At 45.9% G+C, this 20589-nt stretch overlaps 1 protein-coding gene across 1 annotated transcript in view; it reads left to right on the top strand.

The window, feature by feature from the left end:
• Positions 1–20589, top strand: part of LOC135519767 (glutamate receptor ionotropic, NMDA 2D-like) — a 101064-nt gene that overhangs the window by 31281 nt on the left and 49194 nt on the right. Inside the window, 1 exon segment of the mRNA XM_064944989.1 lies at positions 13393–13599. Coding sequence (XP_064801061.1) covers positions 13519–13599 — 81 coding nt within the window. The 5' untranslated portion in view covers positions 13393–13518.

Here is a 20589-nt window from a genome sequence, read left to right as displayed (position 1 = left end):
TCTGGAAGGCGTTCATGGAACGTCTGGGGGTATCGGTCAGCCTTACCTCAGGTTTACACCCCGAGAGTAACAGGCAGGTAGAGAGAGTTAACCAGGATGTGGGTAGGTTTCTGAGGTCTTATTGCCAGGACCGGCCGGGGGAGTGGGCGGCGTTGGTGCCCTGGGTAGAGATGGCCCAGAACTCGCTCCGCCATTCCTCCACTAACCTTTCTCAATTTCAGTGTGTATTGGGGTATCAGCCGGTTCTGGCGCCATGGCATCCCAGTCAGACAGAGGCTCCTGCGGTGGATGACTGGTTCCAGCGCGCAGAGGAAACATGGGACGCCGCCCACGTCCACCTTCAGTGCGCTGTTCTGTGCCAGAAAGTTGGCTCAGACCGTCAGCGCAGTGACGCCCCGGGGGACAGGGTCTGGCTTTCGACCCGAAACCTGCCCCTCCGCCTGCCCTGCTGGAAGCTGAGTCCGCTGTTTGTTTAAAGTCCTGAGGAGAGTGAACGAGGCATGTTATAGGTTACAGCTTTTCCACAATTACCCTATTAACCCCTCGTTCCATGTGTCTCTCCTCAGGCCAGTGGTGGCTGGCCCGCTCCAGGACGCTGAGGTGCGGGAGGTTCCTCCGCCCCCTCGGGATATTGAGGGGGTCCCGGCGTACTCCGTTCGATCCATCCTGGATTCGAGACGTCGGGCGAGGGGCCTTTAGTACCTCATGGACTGGGAGGGGTACTGTCCGGTGGAGAGGTGCTCAGTTCCGGTGGAGGACATGTTAGATCCTTCTCTGCTACAAGAGTTCCACTATCCGGATCGCCCTGTGCCTCGTCCTCCGGGTCATCCCCGAGGCCGGTGTCGACGTGCAGCTGGAGCCGCACGTCGGGGGTACTGTCAAGACTTCTGCCGAAGTCGATGCCTCTCCTTGTTCGGGCGGTGCTTGGTGGTCGACGTCACCTGTCTTCTAGCCATCATTGATCCATGTTTTTTCTGGTTTTCTTACACACCTGGTTCAAATCCCATTCATTAAGTGTTGTGTATTTCACCCACTGTTTCCCCTCCTGTCCTTGTCAGAGATTGTTTATTGTTATGTTCATGTTTTATGGATTGCTGTGTGACGGGTTCTTGAACCCACATTTAATTTATTATGGACTTTGGTTTTGGAGTTTGTTTTAAGTTATTAAAATACTCCAATTATACCAAGTTTAATTCTCCTGCGCTTGACTTCCCTGCCACCTACATACACGACGTGACAGCATGACCCTCAGAGGCCAAAATTTTATGCTACATTACTGCTATATTAATCTATAGGAAATAGTGTTATTTTTAATACTTAAAGTAATCAGCATTCCTCCTCGAACAGGTTATGATACTCTGTATGACAGAGTGATGGCAAAACTACATACAGTGTACTTCACTGCAGCACACAGGGTCCCAGTGGGATATTTCTACTATACCGCATCACAGTATCTACTGTAGCTATGCTGTGGGATTTGAGCTACTCTATACAGAGACATGGAATTCTATAGCATTACTGCAGTCCTTTTGGAAAACAAAACACTATTACGAGAGACTACTGTACTGGTGGAGGTTTTCTCATCAAAGCAGGCATTTAATCAATTAAAAGTGTTTTGCTTGATTGTAATCCATTGATTCTTTAATGTCTGGGTTCTTGGGGAAATTCTACCTCAGATCTTGACTGGTCCTAGTGATGAGGAATACACCTTCTAAATATTCTAGGCAATGAATGAATGAATAAATTAAGGAATTAAATTAAGGAATATTACTGTTCATGACAGTGAATGAAATGGAATAGAATTCTACTAGCGCTTTGTGGACTACAATAGTAGTTCATCACTCCAACAAGCCCATTCACTAACACACTACCAGATCTGATGGTTCTCCAACCAGGCTTAACAAGCCCATTCACTAACACACTACCAGATCTGATGGTTCTCCAACCAGCCTCCAACAAGCCCATTCACTAACACACTACCAGATCTGATGGTTCTCCAACCAGGCTTAACAAGCCCATTCACTAACACACTACCAGATCTGATGGTTCTCCAACCAGGCTTAACAAGCCCATTCACTAACACACTACCAGATCTGATGGTTCTCCAACCAGCCTCCAACAAGCCCATTCACTAACACACTACCAGATCTGATGGTTCTCCAACCAGCCTCCAACAAGCCCATTCACTAACACACTACCAGATCTGATGGTTCTCCATCCAGGCTTAACAAGCCCATTCACTAACACACTACCAGATCTGATGGTTCTCCAACCAGGCTTAACAAGCCCATTCACTAACACACTACCAGATCTGATGGTTCTCCAACCAGCCTCCAACAAGCCCATTCACTAACACACTACCAGATCTGATGGTTCTCCAACCAGCCTCCAACAAGCCCATTCACTAACACACTACCAGATCTGATGGTTCTCCAACCAGCCTCCAACAAGCCCATTCACTAACACACTACCAGATCTGATGGTTCTCCATCCAGGCTTAACAAGCCCATTCACTAACACACTACCAGATCTGATGGTTCTCCAACCAGCCTCCAACAAGCCCATTCACTAACACACTACCAGATCTGATGCAGCATTCTGCTGGCATGTTGCCTGCCGCCATCCCAGTTCAGTGTGAAGAGGTTGGAGAGGTGTGAATGGCAGGATTTCACCTCCAGCAGTTTACCCATTGTAGAATGTACTGTAGTATAGGAGAAGACAGGAAATTAGTTTTCCCATTGTAAACTGTACTGTAGTATATGAGAAGACAGGAAATTAGTTTTCCCATTGTAAACTGTACTGTAGTATAGGAGAAGACAGGATATTATTTTACCCATTGTAAACTGTACTGTGCTGGTAGTCTAGGAGAAGACTTGGAATCTGGGGTGTATTTCTCTGAATGGAGCTGACTACTTTACAGATATTCAAATAACACATTTAATTCATACAGAGATTTACAGTGATTAACAGAAACCTGGTCCTAAATCCCCAAACTACAAGCATTGGCGCCAGACAGACGGTCCACTACTGCTGCTCTGTGAAATATTGACCAAACTTTCAGTGAAGCAGACTTAGACTACACAGTAGTGTATCTTTCTATCAGTACACTACAACAACCTAATCAACATATAGAGTAGTACATTGAGTACCCTCTACAAGCAAGGACACTAGGTGCACTAGAGGAATAGTGTAGGCTATAGGAATAGCAACAGAGCAAAGCATAAACACCTTAGTGGAATGAAATATGATGACAGGCCTAACAGTAATGGCTAAAGGCTCAGCACTGTAGAATATGTCTTGGCCAAGTAGTGATATGTGATCTACAGTATACCCACCTCTCTCCTTCTGCGTTTCTCTCTCTCTCCCTCTGTCTCCCTCTCTCCATCTCTCTTCCCATCCCTATCCCTCTATCTGTCACACACAGCACGGTTCCTCTCTTTTTCTATTACCCTCTCTCCCTCTCTCTCTGACTAGGACAGTCTCTCTCCCTCTCTCTCTGACTAGGACAGTCTCTCGCCCTCTTTCTCTGACTAGGACAGTCTCTCTCCATCTCTCTCTCCCTCAATCTTCCTCCCTCTCTCTCTGACTAGGACAGTCTCTCTCCCTCTCTCTCTGACTAGGACAGTCTCTCTCCCTCTCTCTCTGACTAGGACAGTCTCTCGCCCTCTTTCTCTGACTAGGACAGTCTCTCTCCATCTCTCTCTCCCTCAATCTTCCTCCCTCTCTCTCTGACTAGGACAGTCTCTCTCCCTCTCTCTCTGACTAGGACAGTCTCCCGCCCTCTTTCTCTGACTAGGACAGTCTCTCTCCCTCTCTCTCTGACTAGGACAGTCTCTCTCCCTCTCTCTCTGACTAGGACAGTCTCTCTCCCTCTCTCTCTGACTAGGACAGTCTCTCTCCCTCTCTCTCAGACTAGGACAGTCTCTCTCCATGTCTCTCTCCCTCCCTCCATCTTCCTCCCTCTCTCCCTCTCTCTCTGACTAGGACAGTCTCTCTCCATCTCTCTCTCCCTCCATCTTCCTCCCTCTCTCCCTCTCTCTCTGACTAGGACAGTCTCTCTCCCTCTCTCTCTGACTAGGACAGTCTCTCTCCCTCTCTCTCAGACTAGGACAGTCTCTCTCCATGTCTCTCTCCCTCCCTCCATCTTCCTCCCTCTCTCCCTCTCTCTCTGACTAGGACAGTCTCTCTCCATCTCTCTCTCCCTCCATCTTCCTCCCTCTCTCCATTAGTGCTGAGCGATTTGTGCTTTTTGAGGATGGTTCGGTTTCACTTCGATTATTAAGAAATAATCACGGTTTTCGATTTTGATTATTTGATTATTTTTTTAAACATGAAATGTGTTATGAAATAATGACGTTATAATTATTTTAGAGCTTTTTAATGGAAATCCCAAAGCCCAAAATAGTCAACATTAAATTTCCAAAACATTAGATGAATAAGTGTACATTCCTCTCTCATGTGGACTGTGTGTACCACAGGAGGTTGGTGGTATCATAATTGGGGAGAACTGGCTTGTGGTATTGACTGGAGCGGAATAGGTGGAATGGTATCAAATATATCAAACACATGGTTTGCAGCCTCCTGTGGTGTGTATCTAACCTAACGTAGCAGGTGTTAAAGTGGACCAGAGATCTATATACAATGACGAGATGCTCATGTCTATGCCCTAACAATGGGAGTCGTTGTCCAAAAAGTGGTAAGTCAGACGACAAGCTTAGGACCAAAATAAGCCAATAGAAAGGCATACTGCTTATTTTGGACAGATTTTGGAGAGAGTAAAACCTCTCACTTCGCCTCTTCCTCTCTGATCCGTCTCTGAGCCGTAAAAAAATGGCTCAATGGATTATGGTCATTGTAGTTAATTACCATGTTTCTGGCTGAACGAGGTTGAATATTTGCTTAATGAAACTACAACTCCCGTCAACCCAGCGTCCCACATAGTTCTTGACTAGATTTCTCAGATTTCTCTTGTGAATTATTCGATTTCTATCTACAGTAATTGAACTGATTTTTCATTCGGCACCACTCTTCATCTTTCATTCTCTCTCATCTCTCATCTCATCTCTCTCATCTGGTCATGGCTCACATCAACACCATTATCCCAGAAACTCTATACCCACTCCAATTTGCATACCACCCTAACCGATCCACAGATGATGCATTCTCTATTGCACTCCACACTGTCCTTTCCCACCTGGACAAAAGGACACCTTTGTGAGAATACTATTCATTGACTACAGCTCAGTGTTCAACACCATAGTGCCCTCAAAGCTCATCAATACGCTAAGGACCCTGGGACTAAACACCTGCCTCTGCAACTGGACCCTGGACTTCCTGAAGGGCTGCCCCCAGGTGGTAAGGGTAGGTAACAACACATTCGCCACGCTGATCCTCAACACAGGGGCCCCTCAGGGTTGGGTGCTCAGTCCCCTCCTGTACTCCCTGTTCACTCATGACTGCATGCCCAGGCACGACTCCAACACTATCATTAAGTTTGCCGATGACACAACAGTGGTAGGCCTGATCCCCGATAACGACGAGACAGCCTATAGGGAGGAAGTCAGAGACCTGGCCATGTGGTGCCAGGACAACAACCTCTCCCTCAACGTGATCAAGACAAAGGAGATGATTGTGGACTACAGGAAAAGGAGGATCTAGCACACCCCCATTCTCATCGATGGGGCTGTAGTAGACGGGGCTGTTGGTGTCCACATCACCAACAAACTAACATGGTCCAAGCACACCAATATACTTGTGAAGAGGGCACGACAAAACCTATTCCCCCTCGGGAGACTGAAAAGATTTGGCCTGGGTCTTCAGATCCTCAAAAGGTTCTACAGCTGCACCTTTGAGAGCATCCTGACTGGTTGAATCACAGCCTGGTATGGTAACTGCTTGGCCTCCAACAAGGCACTACAAAGGGTAGTGCATACAGCCCAGTACATCACTGGGGCCAAGCATCCTGCCATCCAGGACCTCGAGGCGGTGTCAGAGGAAGGCCCTAAAAATGGTCAAAGACTCCAGCCACCCAAGTCACTGTTCTCTCTGCTACAGCACGGCAAGAGGTACCGCGCCAAGTCTAGATCCAAGTGGCTTCTAAACAGCTTCTACCCCCAAGCCATAGACTGTTCTCTCTGCTACACCACGACAAGAGGTACCGGAGCGCCAAGTCTAGATCCAAGTGGCTTCTAAACAGTTTCTACCCCCCAAGCCATAGACTCCTGAAAATCTAATCTAATGGCTACCCAGACTATTTGCAAAGCCCTCCACCCTTTATTTTACACCGCTGCTACTCTCTGTTATTATCTATGCATAGTCACTTTAATAACTCTACCTACATGTACATATTACCTCTATTACTTTGACTAAACGGTGCCCCTGCACATTGACTCTGTACCGGTACCCCCTGTGTATAGTCTCGCTATTGTTATTTTTCTGCTGCTCTTTAACTAATTGTTACTTTTATTTCTTATTCTTTTTAAACTGCATTGTTGCTTAGGGGCTTGTAAGTAAGTATTTCACTGTATTGTTGTATTCGGCACATATGACTAATAACATTTGATTTGATTTGATCTCATGCGCATGCACACCATGTACACACACGCACACACGCACGCACGCACACACACACACACACACACACACACACACACACACACACACACACACACACACACACACACACACACACACACACACACACACACACACACACACACACACACACACACACACACACACACACACATCCTGTCAGTCGAGACCTCAGGATTGGCAGTGTGCTTGTTTAGGCCAAACACGTATACACATCATGGTAATCAATATTTCTCTCTTTCCTGCTCTCCCCCATATTTTATCCCTCCTCTCCTCTCCCCCTTCATTCCCTCTTTAGTCCCCTGTTTCCTCTCCTCTCCCCCTTCATTCCCTCTTTAGTCCTCTGTTTCCTCTCCTCTCCTCCTTCATTCCCTCTTTAGTCCCCTGTTTCCTCTCCTCTCCCCCTTCATTCCCTCTTTAGTCCCCTGTTTCCTCTCCTCTCCTCCTTCATTCCCTCTTTAGTCCCCTGTTTCCTCTCCTCTCCCCCTTCATTCCCTCTTTAGTCCCCTGTTTCCTCTTCTCTCCTCCTTCATTCCCTCTTTAGTCCCCTGTTTCCTCTCCTCTCCTCCTTCATTCCCTCTTTAGTCCCCTGTTTCCTCTCCTCTCCCCGTCCTCCTCTCACTCATATTCCCTCTATTTACCTTCTTTCAACAGACGGCATTTCTACCCGTCTCTCTCTTTCTTTCTCTGTCTGTCTTTCATTCCTCCAGTCCCTTCCTCTTGTTCTCTTTTTTTCACCTTCCCTATTTGTTCCAAAGGACTTGTCAGGGTCAAAGAACAGGCACTGTGAAATAGAGGGAGAGGAAGGGAGGGGACGGAGGGAGAAAGAGAGAATATCATGTCAGCAAGCCCTGCTAATCAAAGAAATTGTGTTAGCACCTGAATTCATGAAAACTGAGTGAGAGAGAGAGGAAGAGAGCAAGAGAGAGAGGAGGTGATGGGGTGAGAGAGAGAAGTGAGGGGGAGGTTGAAACAGAGAGTGGAAGGGAGGGAGGTTGGCACAGGAAGTAAATTGAAAATTATTTGCTATCTCTCATGCAGTCATTATCTTCTTGCGTGATTGTTTGCGTGTATCATTGTGTTTTGGTCTGCATTAACCCCTATAGCTCCCTCTATTATTATGTTTCTGTGTGTGTGTGTGTGTGTGTGTGTGTGTGTGTGTGTGTGTGTGTGTGTGTGTGTGTGTGTGTGTGTGTGTGTGTGTGTGTGTGTTTTGCAGTGATCTTAATTGTTGTTATCATTCATGCAGTACAATAACCACCACTACCCCTATCTTTGTCTCTGTCTGCTATTTACACCCTCCCTCCCTCCCTCCCTCCCTCCCTCCCTCCCTCCCTCCCTCCCTCCCTCCCTCCCTCCCTCCCTCCCTCCCTCCCTCCCTCCCTCCCTCCCTCCCTCCCTCCCTCCCTCCCTCCCTCCCTCCCTCTCTCTCTCTCCTTTATATTTCCCTTCTCGCTCATATTGTTTCTTCTCAGCCTATAGCCTAAATAGCACCTATTTCATCTTCCCTCTCCCTCTGCCCCCACACCCCATATTTTCCTCATCTCTCTCTCTCCATTGTTTGTTCCCCCTTCTCTATACCGTATTGCTGTTCCAGTATTGCTCCAGCCAAAGCTAACTTATATTACCCCATGATTGGATTCAGAATCCATTACACTCTCTCTCTCCTCCTCTCCCTCTCGTTCTCCCTCCCCCGTGTCTCTCCATCCCTCTCTCTCTCTTTGCTTTGCACCCTCTGTGTAGGCCATTCCTGATGTGAACAAACTTACAATTCTGGGAGAATGTTGCAAGAACATCAAAGTCTTCTAAACTCCTCAATATCTTCTCTCTTGTTCTCTCTCTCTTTCACTCCCTCGTTTTCTCTCTCTGTCTCTTTCTCTGTCTCTCTCTCTGTCTCTCTCTCTTGTTCTCTCTGTCTCTTTCTCTCTCATAGGCACCCTCTCTTAGAGCGCTTTACAGCTTCGCCCCCCCCCCCACCCCCCTCTGCCCCCTCCCCCCTCCACGGTTGATTGATCTATTGCAATGGTCGCCATACCCACCCTCTCTCTCCTATTGGCCCTGGCGGAGTGGGCAGGACCGGTCACGCCCTCCCCACACCTCTTGCTCCGCCCCCGGGAGCGGGAGAGAGACCCGGGGACAATAATGAACTTCAACATCGCTGTGATCCACGCGGGGGCCAGCGTGCAGGTAGAGGCGGCGGCCGGGCCCGGGGGAAGGGTGCTCTACCCTGGGTTTGGCCGGGCACACAGCTCCCTGGGGGAGAGCGTGATCACCCAGTGGGGCTCTGCTAACGTCATCTGGCTCCAGGTGAGACCAGACTGTGCTGTTCTGGGGGGTAATAGTAGTAATGGTGATAATGGATCCATTCATTACAGCCTGAACCTTAACCTGACACTAATGGATTGGGCCAAATATAAGTACCATGTATTATGATTATTATAAGGGGAAAATGTAGGGATGGTGTGGCGGTGGTGGGGGGGGGGGGGGGGGGGTCCAGGGAAAACAGTGAGGGTGGAATAGGAAGGAAGACAGTGATGGATTCAAGGGTCAGAGCTGGCTTGTTTAGGGTTTAGAGTCATCATAGTAATGGAATAATAGATTCCATTCATCTAGGGCCCAATCCTTATCTGAGACACATGTTACATAGCCAACTCTATGTCATAATATCAGTGCTATAGATCTAGAACTATAGGAGCCACAGTGCTAACCTGTATTAAGAGACGTCATGCTGCTGTGTCTAAATAAGAGTAACTGAAAGCGTTTCCTTAATTCAACTGCTCTTCTACCATTGCATGAACTGTATGTAACCAATAGCCTTGTCATTAAACTCTATGTAACCAATAGCCTTGTCATTAAACTCTATCTAACCAATAGCCTTTTCTTTAAACTCTATCTAACCGATAGCCTTGTCATTAAACTCTATGTAACCGATATCCTTGTCATTAAACTCTATGTAACCAATAGCCTTGTCATTAAACTCTATGTAACCGATAGCCTTGTCATTAAACTCTATGTAACCAATAGCCTTGTCATTAAACTCTATCTAACCAATAGCCTTTTCTTTAAACTCTATCTAACCGATAGCCTTGTCATTAAACTCTATGTAACCGATATCCTTGTCATTAAACTCTATGTAACCAATAGCCTTGTCATTAAACTCTATGTAACCGATAGCCTTGTCATTAAACTCTATGTAACCAATAGCCTTGTCATTAAACTCTATGTAACCAATAGCCTTTTCTTTAAACTCTATCTCACCAATAGCCTTTTCTTTAAACTCTATCTCACCAATAGCCTTTTCTTTAAACTCTATCTAACCGATAGCCTTGTCATTAAACTCTATGTAACCAATAGCCTTTTCTTTAAACTCTATCTAACCAATTGCCTTTTCTTTAAACTCTATCTCACCAATAGCCTTTTCTTTAAACTCTATCTCACCAATAGCCTTTTCTTTAAACTCTATCTCACCAATAGCCTTTTCTTTAAACTCTATCTAACCGATAGCCTTGTCATTAAACTCTATGTAACCAATAGTCTTGTCATTAAACTCTATGTAACCGATGGCCTTGTCATTAAACTCTATGTAACCAATAGCCTTTTCTTTAAACTCTATCTCACCAATAGCCTTTTCTTTAAACTCAATGTAACCGATAGCCTTGTCATTAAACTCTATGTAACCAATAGCATTGTCATTAAACTCTATCTAACCGATAGCCTTGTCATTAAACTCTATGTAACCTATAGCCTTGTCATTAAACTCTATGTGACCGATAGCCTTGTCATTAAACTCTATCTAACCGATCGCCTTGTCGTTAAACTCTATCTAACCGATAGCCTTGTCATTAAACTCTATGTAACCAATAGTCTTGTCATTAAACTCTATGTAACCGATAGCCTTGTCATTAAACTCTATGTAACCCATAGCCTTGTCATTAAACTCTATGTAACCGATAGCCTTGTCATTAAACTCTATCTAACCGATCGACTTGTTGTTAAACTCTATCTAACCGATAGCCTTGTCATTAAACTATCTAACCGATCGCCTTGTCATTACTTCACCCCAGGTAAGAGAGGGACATTTCACTTCAGACCCTGTCTGTCTGTTTCCCTGATTCCTATGTCTTATCCTTCTACTCTTGTGTGTGTTTTAGTGTGTTCACACACTGGCGGTGTCTGAATACCCAGACTTGCATCCTAAATAGCAGGCCGTTTGAGTGTGTGGAAAAATTCAGTTTAATAGTATGCGACATTTCGAATATCGAGTATACTTTAAATGCCCGGATGTCCTACTCATTTCAGCTTTAACAACAGCTGATCAATTAGAAATGGGGATGTGCAACAGAAATCATCACGTATGACGCATTCTAAGTATGCAAGAATAAAACGTTTAATAGTATGCAACATTTAGAAAATCGAGTATGATTTAAATGCCAGGATGTTATACTCATTTCGACACTTCATCTCCGAGAATTCTCTGCACACTTTTCCAACGATGCATTGGAAGAAGAGGGCTGCGATTAATAGGCCCTAGTTCTCTTGAAGTAGTAGCCAAACAACCACACTAGGCTAAGTCATTACTTCATTGGGAAGATACATTAAGCTTCTGCGGTGGTGTTTAAATGTAAGATAAGTCGTTTTGTTCTCCTAAAAATGATCAGGAGCATTGCATCGTAGGCTTCATTTTTGAGTCCCCCACCAAAAGTGCATATCTGTTTTCTCATTGAAAGTGTTTTTTGTTCTCTTGGCCTTAGGCAACGCTTTTAAACTAAATACTAAACCATTCTTTGATTTGTGATGTGGCTGTGCTATTGATGTCATATTAATCAGGCCTTTTGATTTGAACATATGGATTGTTTTAGTGTTGTAGGCGTGGCTATCTATTTAATTAATGGATCAAGCCTCAGCATTAATTCTGATCTCGTTCCCAATGATCAGTACTTTAGTTTATTATGGTGCTGTCCAGCAGTTCTGAATTTGCATGCACCCAACTGTCCACGTTTTATGTGCAATAGTCCTTTGATTTGAAAATGTTTAACGTTTGTGTGTACTACAAGGCTGTTTGATTTCATTACTATGTGTTACAGCACTTTGTTGAAATGAAACCAAATTAGTTTGTCTTCAGTCCTTAAATAGGAGAGATGAGCTATATGGCCTACTATGGTGTAGGTCTAATGTGATCGTCTTCCTATAACCAGCCTGAGTAGGCCTTTAACTCCATTCCTATTTTAGTCAGTGTTTAGAGAAATTAATCGAATTGAAAAAGATCTATTATCAGGCTGGTTAATGCAATGCATGTCTGTTGAATTTGGAAAAAATCCACCCACACTCTGCCCCGCCCCACCTACTCAGCCAATCAGGAGCCGCTACTGAGTTGCAGCTGTGGCATACTGCATACTTTTTACTAAACGGTACATGCAAAAAAGAATGTGACGCTGAGTGAATAGTATGGACTTTAAGTATGTAGTATGCTAGTATGGGTATAATCGACACCGCCAATGTGTTCACCATACATTGTAACGTAACCTTACTCATCATGGCTCCGTGTCCAGATGAATGCCAGTAGTCCATCTGTACACCTGTCTGTCTCTGTTGTCTGTTCTATCACTCTCTTTGATTTCTCTCTCTCTCGTTGATAGTAGTGGTAAGACAGTACACTGTACTGTCCCTTACTGTTGTTTATCTGCTTTCTCACGAAAAGTTTCACAATGTCTTTCTCTATATATGTATTGTTGTTACCATGTGATCATGTGTCCTCTGTAGGTGAATGGCAGTAGTCCTCAGGTCATGTGTCCTCTGTAGGTGAATGCCAGTAGTCCTCAGGTCATGTGTCCTCAGGTCATGTGTCCTCTGTAGGTGAATGACAGTAGTCCTCAGGTCATGTGTCCTCTGTAGGTGAATGACAGTAGTCCTCAGGTCATGTGTCCTCTGTAGGTGAATGACAGTAGTCCTCAGATCATGTGTCCTCTGTAGGTGAATGACAGTAGTCCTCAGGTCATGTGTCCTCTGTAGGTGAATGGCAGTAGTCCTCAGGTCATGTGTCCTCTGTAGGTGAATGACAGTAGTCCTCAGATCATGTGTCCTCTGTAGGTGAATGGCTGTAGTCCTCAGGCCATGTGTCCTCTGTAGGTGAATGACACTAGTCCTCAGGTCATGTGTCCTCTGTAGGTGAATGACAGTAGTCCTCAGGTCATGTGTCCTCTGTAGGTGAATGACAGTAGTCCTCAGGTTATGTGTCCTCTGTAGGTGAATGACAGTAGTCCTCAGATCATGTGTCCTCTGTAGGTGAATGACAGTAGTCCTCAGGTCATGTGTCCTCTGTAGGTGAATGACAGTAGTCCTCAGATCATGTGTCCTCTGTAGGTGAATGGCTGTAGTCCTCAGGTCATGTGTCCTCTGTAGGTGAATGACAGTAGTCCTCAGATCATGTGTCCTCTGTAGGTGAATGGCTGTAGTCCTCAGATCATGTGTCCTCTGTAGGTGAATGGCTGTAATCCTCAGATCATGTTGTAGTCTGTGTGTAATGCAGCTAACCTATCCCTGTCATGACTTCCTCTTCAGGTGAATGGCTGTAGTCCTCAGATCATGTGTCCTCTGTAGGTGAATGGCTGTAGTCCTCAGATCATGTGTCCTCTGTAGGTGAATGGCTGTAATCCTCAGTTCATGTTGTAGTCTGTGTGTAATGCAGCTAACCTATCCCTGTCATGACTTCCTCTTCAGATGAATGGCTGTAGTCCTCAGATCATGTTGTAGTCTGTGTGTAATGCAGCTAACCTATCCCTGTCATGACTTCCTCTTCAGGTGAATGACAGTAGTCCTAAGACTCTGCTGTCCCAGCTGTGTGACCTGCTGGCAGCGAGGCCCCTACAGGGCCTGGTCTACGAGGAGGAGAGGCCACCACCCACCGCCTGGGGACCCCTGGCCCCCATGTTAGAGTTTGTCTCTGCCCAGACTGGACTACCCATAGTGGCTGTAGGAGGAGGAGCAGGGCTGGGAAGGATGCAACAGGTATGGAGGTGGGGGGGAGGAGAGAGAGAGATAGAGAGAGAGAGAGAGAGAGAGAGAAAGAGAAAGGGAGCGAGAGAGAGAGAGAAAGAGAGAGAGACCAATCATGACTGTAGGATGGTGAGCAAGGGTGGGGAGGAAGCTACAGGTATGGAGGTGAGAAGAGAATGTGTGTTTGAGTGTGCGTGCCTGTGTGAAAGTTTGAGGCTTGCGGTCAGTCATTCACTGTTTCTGCCCAGTCAGAGCATTGTAGGCAGGAAGAAGTGGGTGGTACAGGGTTAGAAAGAGAGATGCAGGGTTAGAGAGAGATATCCAGGGTTATCGAGAGAGATTCAGGGTTAGAGAGAGAGATTCAGGGTTTGGGAGAGAGATCCAGGGTAAGAGAGAGACTCAGGGTTATAGAGAGATTCAGGGTTAGAGAGAGTGATTCAGGGTTAGAGAGAGAAAGAGATTCAGTGTTATAGAGAGAGATTCAGGGTTAGAAAGAGAGATTCAAGGTTTTAAAGAGAAATTCAAGGTTAGAGAGAGAAAGAGATGCAGGGTCAGAGAGAGAGATACGGGGTTAGGAAGAGAGATACAGGGTTAGAAAGAGAGATACAGGGCTAGGAAGACAGATACAGGGCTAGGAAGAGAGATACAGGTTTAGAAAGAGAGATACAGGGTTAGGAAGAGAGATACAGGTTTAGAAAGAGAGATACAGGGTTAGGAAGAGAGATGCATGGTTAGGAAGAGAGATACAGGGTTAGAAAGAGAGATACAGGGTTAGGAAGAGAGATGCAGGGTTAGGAAGAGAGATACAGGTTTAGAAAGAGAGATACAGGGTTAGGAAGAGAGATGCAGGGTTAGGAAGAGAGATACAGGGTTAGGAAGATAGATACAGGGTTAGGAAGAAAGATACAGGGTTAGAAAGAGAGATACAGGGTTAGGAAGAGAGATACAGGGTTAGGAAGAGAGATACAGGTTTAGAAAGAGAGATACAGGGTTAGGAAGAGAGATGCATGGTTAGGAAGAGAGATACAGGGTTAGAAAGAGAGATACAGGGTTAGGAAGAGAGATGCATGGTTAGGAAGAGAGATACAGGGTTAGAAAGAGAGATACAGGGTTAGGAAGAGAGATGCATGGTTAGGAAGAGAGATACAGGTTTAGAAAGAGAGATACAGGGTTAGGAAGAGAGATGCAGGGTTAGGAAGAGAGATACAGGGTTAGGAAGATAGATACAGGGTTAGGAAGAGAGATGCAGGGTTAGGAAGAGAGATACAGGTTTAGAAAGACAGATACAGGGTTAGGAAGAGAGATACAGGGTTAGGAAGAGAGATACAGGGTTAGGAAGATAGATACAGGGTTAGGAAGAGAGATACAGGGTTAGGAAGATAGATACAGGGTTAGGAAGAGAGATACAGGGTTAGGAAGAGAGATACAGGGTTAGGAAGATAGATACAGGGTTAGGAAGAAAGATACAGGGTTAGAAAGAGAGATACAGGGTTAGGAAGAGAGATACAGGGTTAGAAAGAGAGATACAGGGTTAGGAAGATAGATACAGGGTTAGGAAGAGAGATACAGGGTTAGGAAGATAGATACAGGGTTAGGAAGATAGATACAGGGTTAGGAAGAGAGATACAGGGTTAGAAAGAGAGATACAGGGTTAGGAAGAGAGATACATGGTTAGGAAGAGAGATACAGGGTTAAGAAAAGAGATACAGGGTTAGAAAGAGAAATATAGGTTTAGGAAGAGAGATACAGGGTTAAGAAGAGAGATACAGGGTTAGGAAGAGATATACAGGGTTAGGAAGAGAGATTCTAGGTTAGAGAGGGAAAGAGAATCATGGTTAGGGAGAGAGAGAGAGAGAGAGAGAGAGAGAGAAAGAGAAATCTCTGGTAGGATTAAGTGGATGATCCTGCCACCTGGTCTCACTCAGCAGGCTTCACAGACCTTACACCCGTGTCCCATCTCTCTCTCTTTCTCTTCCTCTCTCTCTCTCTCTCTCTCTCTACTCTCTCTCAATTCAATTCAATTCAATTCAAGGGGCTTTATTGGCATGGGAAACATGTGTTAACATTGCCAAAGCAGGTGAGGTAGATAATATACAAAAGTGAAATAAACAATACAAATTAACAGTAGACATCACACATACAGAAATTTCAAAACAATAAAGACATTTCAAGTGTCATATTATGTATATATACAGTGTTCTCTCTCTCTCTTTCCCCTCCATCTCCCCTCAATTTCTCTCACCCCTACATCTCTCGCTCCCTCATATCTCTCTCCCCTCATATCTCTCTCCCCTCAATTTCTCTCACCCCTCCATCTCTCGCTCCCTCATATCTCTCTCCCCTCATATCTCTCTCCCTCAATTTCTCTCACCCCTCCATCTCTCGCTCCCTCATATCTCTCTCCTCATATCTCTCTCCCCTCAATTTCTCTCACCCCTCCATCTCTCGCTCCCTCATATCTCTCTCCCCTCATATCTCTCTCCCCTCAATTTCTCTCACCCTCCATCTCTCGCTCCCTCATATCTCTCTCCCCTCATATCTCTCTCCCCTCAATTTCTCTCACCCCTCCATCTCTCGCTCCCTCATATCTCTCTCCCCACATATCTCTCTCCCCTCATATCTCTCTCCCCTCAATTTCTCTCACCCCTCCATCTCTCGCTCCCTCATATCTCTCTCCCCTCATATTTCTCTCCCCTCAATTTCTCTCACCCCTCCATCTCTCGCTCCCTCATATCTCTCTCCCCTCATATCTCTCTCCCCTCAATTTCTCTCACCCCTCCATCTCTCGCTCCCTCATATCTCTCTCCCCTCATATCTCTCTCCCCTCAATTTCTCTCACCCCTCCATCTCTCGCTCCCTCATATCTCTCTCCCCACATATCTCTCTCCCCACATATCTCTCTCCCCTCATATCTCTCTCCCCACATATCTCTCTCCCCTCATATCTCTCTCCCCACATATCTCTCTCCCCACATATCTCTCTCCCCACATATCTCTCTCCCCACATATCACTCTCCCCACATATCTCTCTCCCCACATATCTCTCTCCCCACATATCTCTCTCCCCACATATCACTCTCCCCACATATCTCTCTCCCCACATATCTCTCTCCCCACATATCTCTCTCCCCACATATCTCTCTCCCCACATATCTCTCTCCCCACATATCACTCTCCCCACATATCTCTCTCCCCACATATCTCTCTCCCCACATATCTCTCTCCCCACATATCTCTCTCCCCACATATCACTCTCCCCACATATCTCTCTCCCCACATATCTCTCTCCCCACATATCTCTCTCCCCACATATCTCTCTCCCCACATATCTCTCTTCCCACATATCACTCTCCCCACATATCTCTCTCCCCACATATCTCTCTCCCCACATATCACTCTCCCCACATATCTCTCTCCCCACATATCTCTCTCCCCACATATCTCTCTCCCCACATATCTCTCTCCCCACATATCTCTCTCCCCACATATCTCTCTCCCCACATATCTCTCTCCCCACATATCTCTCTCCCCACATATCTCTCTCCCCACATATCTCTCTCCCCACATATCTCTCTCCCCACATATCTCTCTCCCCCCATCTCTCTCTCCCCACATATTTCTCTCCCCCCATCTCTCTCTCCCCCCATCTCTCTCTCCCCTCCATCTCTCTCTCCCCTCATATCTCTCTCTCTCCTCCATCTCTCTCTCCCCTCCATCTCTTTCTCCCCTCCATCTCTCTCTCCCCTCATATCTCTCTCTCTCCTCCATCTCTCTCTCCCCTCCATCTCTCTCTCTCCTCCATCTCTCTCCCCTCCATCTCTCTCTCTCCTCCATCTCTCTCTCCCCTCCATCTCTCTCTCCCCCCATCTCTCTCCCCCCTACATCTCTCATTTAGACTGTTTAGAACTGGATGGATGGGGAGGTCAAATAATCAATTTCAATTCAGTCAACTCATGAAGTACTTGAACAATATTCCAGAACTGTATTTCAATTTATCTCTTGAAGTGACTGAGAATTGACCATCGTCCTGGGATGGATATGAGGATGCGGAATGCCCATGATTGGTAGCTGCTGGAGGGAGGACAGGGGGTCTGGGCTGGGATAGGGATTATGTATGGGTGTGGGGGATGGGTTGGGGTATAGGGGTTGGTGTTGAGGTATACACTCTCAGAAAAAAGGTGCTATCTAGAACCTATAAGGGGTTTTCAGCTGTCCCCATTGGAGAACCCCTTGAAGAACCCTTTTGGTTTCAGGTAGAACACTTATGAGTTTAATGTAGAACTCTTTCCACAGAGGGAACCCAAAGGAGTTCTACCTGGAACCAAAAAGGGTTATTCTATGGGGTCAGCCGAAGAACCCTTTCGGAAGCCTTTTTCCAAGAGTTGGGTAGGGATACAGGGGTTAGGTTGAGGTATAGGGTTGGTGTTTGTGTTGGGGTATAGGGTTTGGGTTGGTTCTGGGTATAGGGGTTGGGTTTTGTATAGGGGTTGGGGTCAGATTGAGGTATAATGTTGGTGATGGGTTGGGTTGAGGTATATGATTGGTGGTAGGTTATAGGGGTTGGGTTGGTTTAAGGTATATGGTTGGTGTTGGGGTATAGGGGTTGGGTTGAGGTATATGATTGGTGGTAGGGTATAGGGGTTGGGTTGGGTTGAGGTATATGGTTGGTGTTGGGGTATATGGGTTGAGTTGGGTTGAGGTATAGGGTTGGTGTTGGGATATAGGGGTTGGGTTGGTGTTGGGGTATAGGGTTGGTGATGGTGTTGGGTTTGTTTTGGGGTATAGGGTTGGGTTGGAGTACAGGGTTGGGTTGGGGTATAGGGTTGGTGTTGGTGTTGGGTATAGGGTTGGTTTTGAGGTATAGGGGTTGGTGTTGGGGTATATGGCTGGTGTTGGGATATAGGGTTGGTGTTGGGGTATAGGGTTGGTGTTGGGGTATAGGGTTGGGGTATAGGGTTGGGGTATAGGGGTTGGGTTAGGTTGAGGTATAGTGTTGGGATATAGCGTTGGTGTTAGGTATAGGGTTTTGGTTGGTTTTAGGGTATAGGGTTGGTTTTGGGATATAGGGTTGGTGTTGGGGTATAGGGTTGGTGTTGGGGTATAGGGTTGGTGTTGGGGTATAGGGTTGGTGTTGATGTTGGGTTGGATTTGGGGTATAGGGTTGGTGTTGGGGTATAGGGTTGGGGTATAGGGATTGGGTTAGGTTGAGGAATAGTGTTGGGATATAGCGTTGGTGTTAGGTATAGGGGTTGGGTTGGTTTTGGGGTATGGGGTTGGTGTTGAAGTATAGGGGTTGGGGTATAGGGTTGGTGTTGGGGTATAGGGGTTGGGGTAATTGGGTTGGTGTTGGGGTATAGGGGTTGGGGTATAGGGTTGGTGTTGGGGCGTAGGGGTTAGGGTAATTGCGTTGGTGTTGGGGTATAGGAGTTGGGGTATAGTGGTTGGGGTATAGGGGTTGGGGTATAGTGGTTGGGGTATAGGAGTTGGGGTATAGGGGTTGGGGTATAGGGGTCAGATTATAGGGATTGGGGTATAGGGGTTGGGGTATAGGGGTTGGGGTATAGGGGCCAGGTTATAGGGATTGGGGTATAGGGGTTGGGGTATAGGTGCCAGGTTATAGGGATTGGGGTATAGGGGTTGGGGTATAGGGGCCAGGTTATAGGGATTGGGGTATAGGGGTTGGGGTATAGGGGTTGGTGTTGGGGACAGTGTGCTATAAGAAGCTGAGTCAGACATCCTGAGACACTGCTGTGTATGACCTGTAACTGGGCTGCTACTACAGCTGTCCCTCGAATGTGTCACAACTCTGTGTGTGTGTGTGTGTGTGTGTGTGTGTGTGTGTGTGTGTGTGTGTGTGTGTGTGTGTGTGTGTGTGTGTGTGCGTGCGTGCGTGCGTGCGTGCGTGCGTGCGTGCGTGCGTGTGTGTGTGGATGGGAGAGAGAGAGAGAGAGAGAGAAGTAGATCAGACAGTACAACCCATATTTATGTTTAATTATTTTTCCCTTTTGTACTTTAACTATTTGCACATCGTTATAACACTGTATATAGCCATAATATGGCATATGAAATGTCATTATTCCTCTGAAACCTTTGTGAGTGTTATGTTTACTGATCATTTTATATTGTTTATTACACTTCCGTTTATTATCTATTTCACTTGATTTGGCAATGTAAACATATGTTTCCCATGCCAATAAAGCACTTTACAGTATATGTGTTTATTAAAACGTTTCAGACATGCATCCTGCCTAGTAGCTAGAAAAAACAACACCAATACATTTGTTTTTACAAATAACTGTTTAACTCCTGAGGAATGCATTCAAACCTCTTTGATGCTCTTCCTTTGAAGACCCCCCCCCCTCCCACACACACACACACACACACTCCCATCTAAATGTAATCCAAATCTGTGGAAAAGACTAGATCCAGCGGTCATTGGAGACTTCACTCAACAATCATCTTCTGTGTTTTAGCCTGCTTTTACTCTACCACTGCAGCCGTCCCATGAAAACTTCAACCCCCAGTATGCCTCTTCACCCTGAACAGACACAGAATCGTCATGGGAGTTGTAGTTCTTTGTAGAGATGTTCTGTGTGTAGATTGATGAGGCACGAGTTTTATTTAATCCATTTGAGAAAAAAGCTGTAATGAAACAAAATGTGGAAAATGTCAACGGGTTGAATATTTCAGAAGGCAGTGTAGATCTAGGATCAGCTGACTGTCTAAATCCTTACCTTAAAAGACATCATATCCTGCTAGATCTGGATTGATGAATGTTTACAATTCTTCAAAAATAGTTAATGGATTAGGGATTGCGATTATATGGCATGCTAACATATTTGCTATTCAATTTACCAGTGAGGCTTATTCTAAACACCTTTGGGCTGCAGTCTGGCTCTGGGCAGAGTTGACCCATAGACACATATCTACACTGTAGGATCAGTTTACCCAACCCAAATCCTAACCAAATCAGAACCCCAGAAAACCCCTTCATCCTCAATGC

The sequence above is a fragment of the Oncorhynchus masou genome, chromosome 29, assembly GCF_036934945.1.
Source record: "Oncorhynchus masou masou isolate Uvic2021 chromosome 29, UVic_Omas_1.1, whole genome shotgun sequence".
Taxonomy (NCBI): domain Eukaryota; kingdom Metazoa; phylum Chordata; class Actinopteri; order Salmoniformes; family Salmonidae; genus Oncorhynchus; species Oncorhynchus masou.
This window is presented reverse-complemented; position numbering and strand designations above follow the sequence as displayed.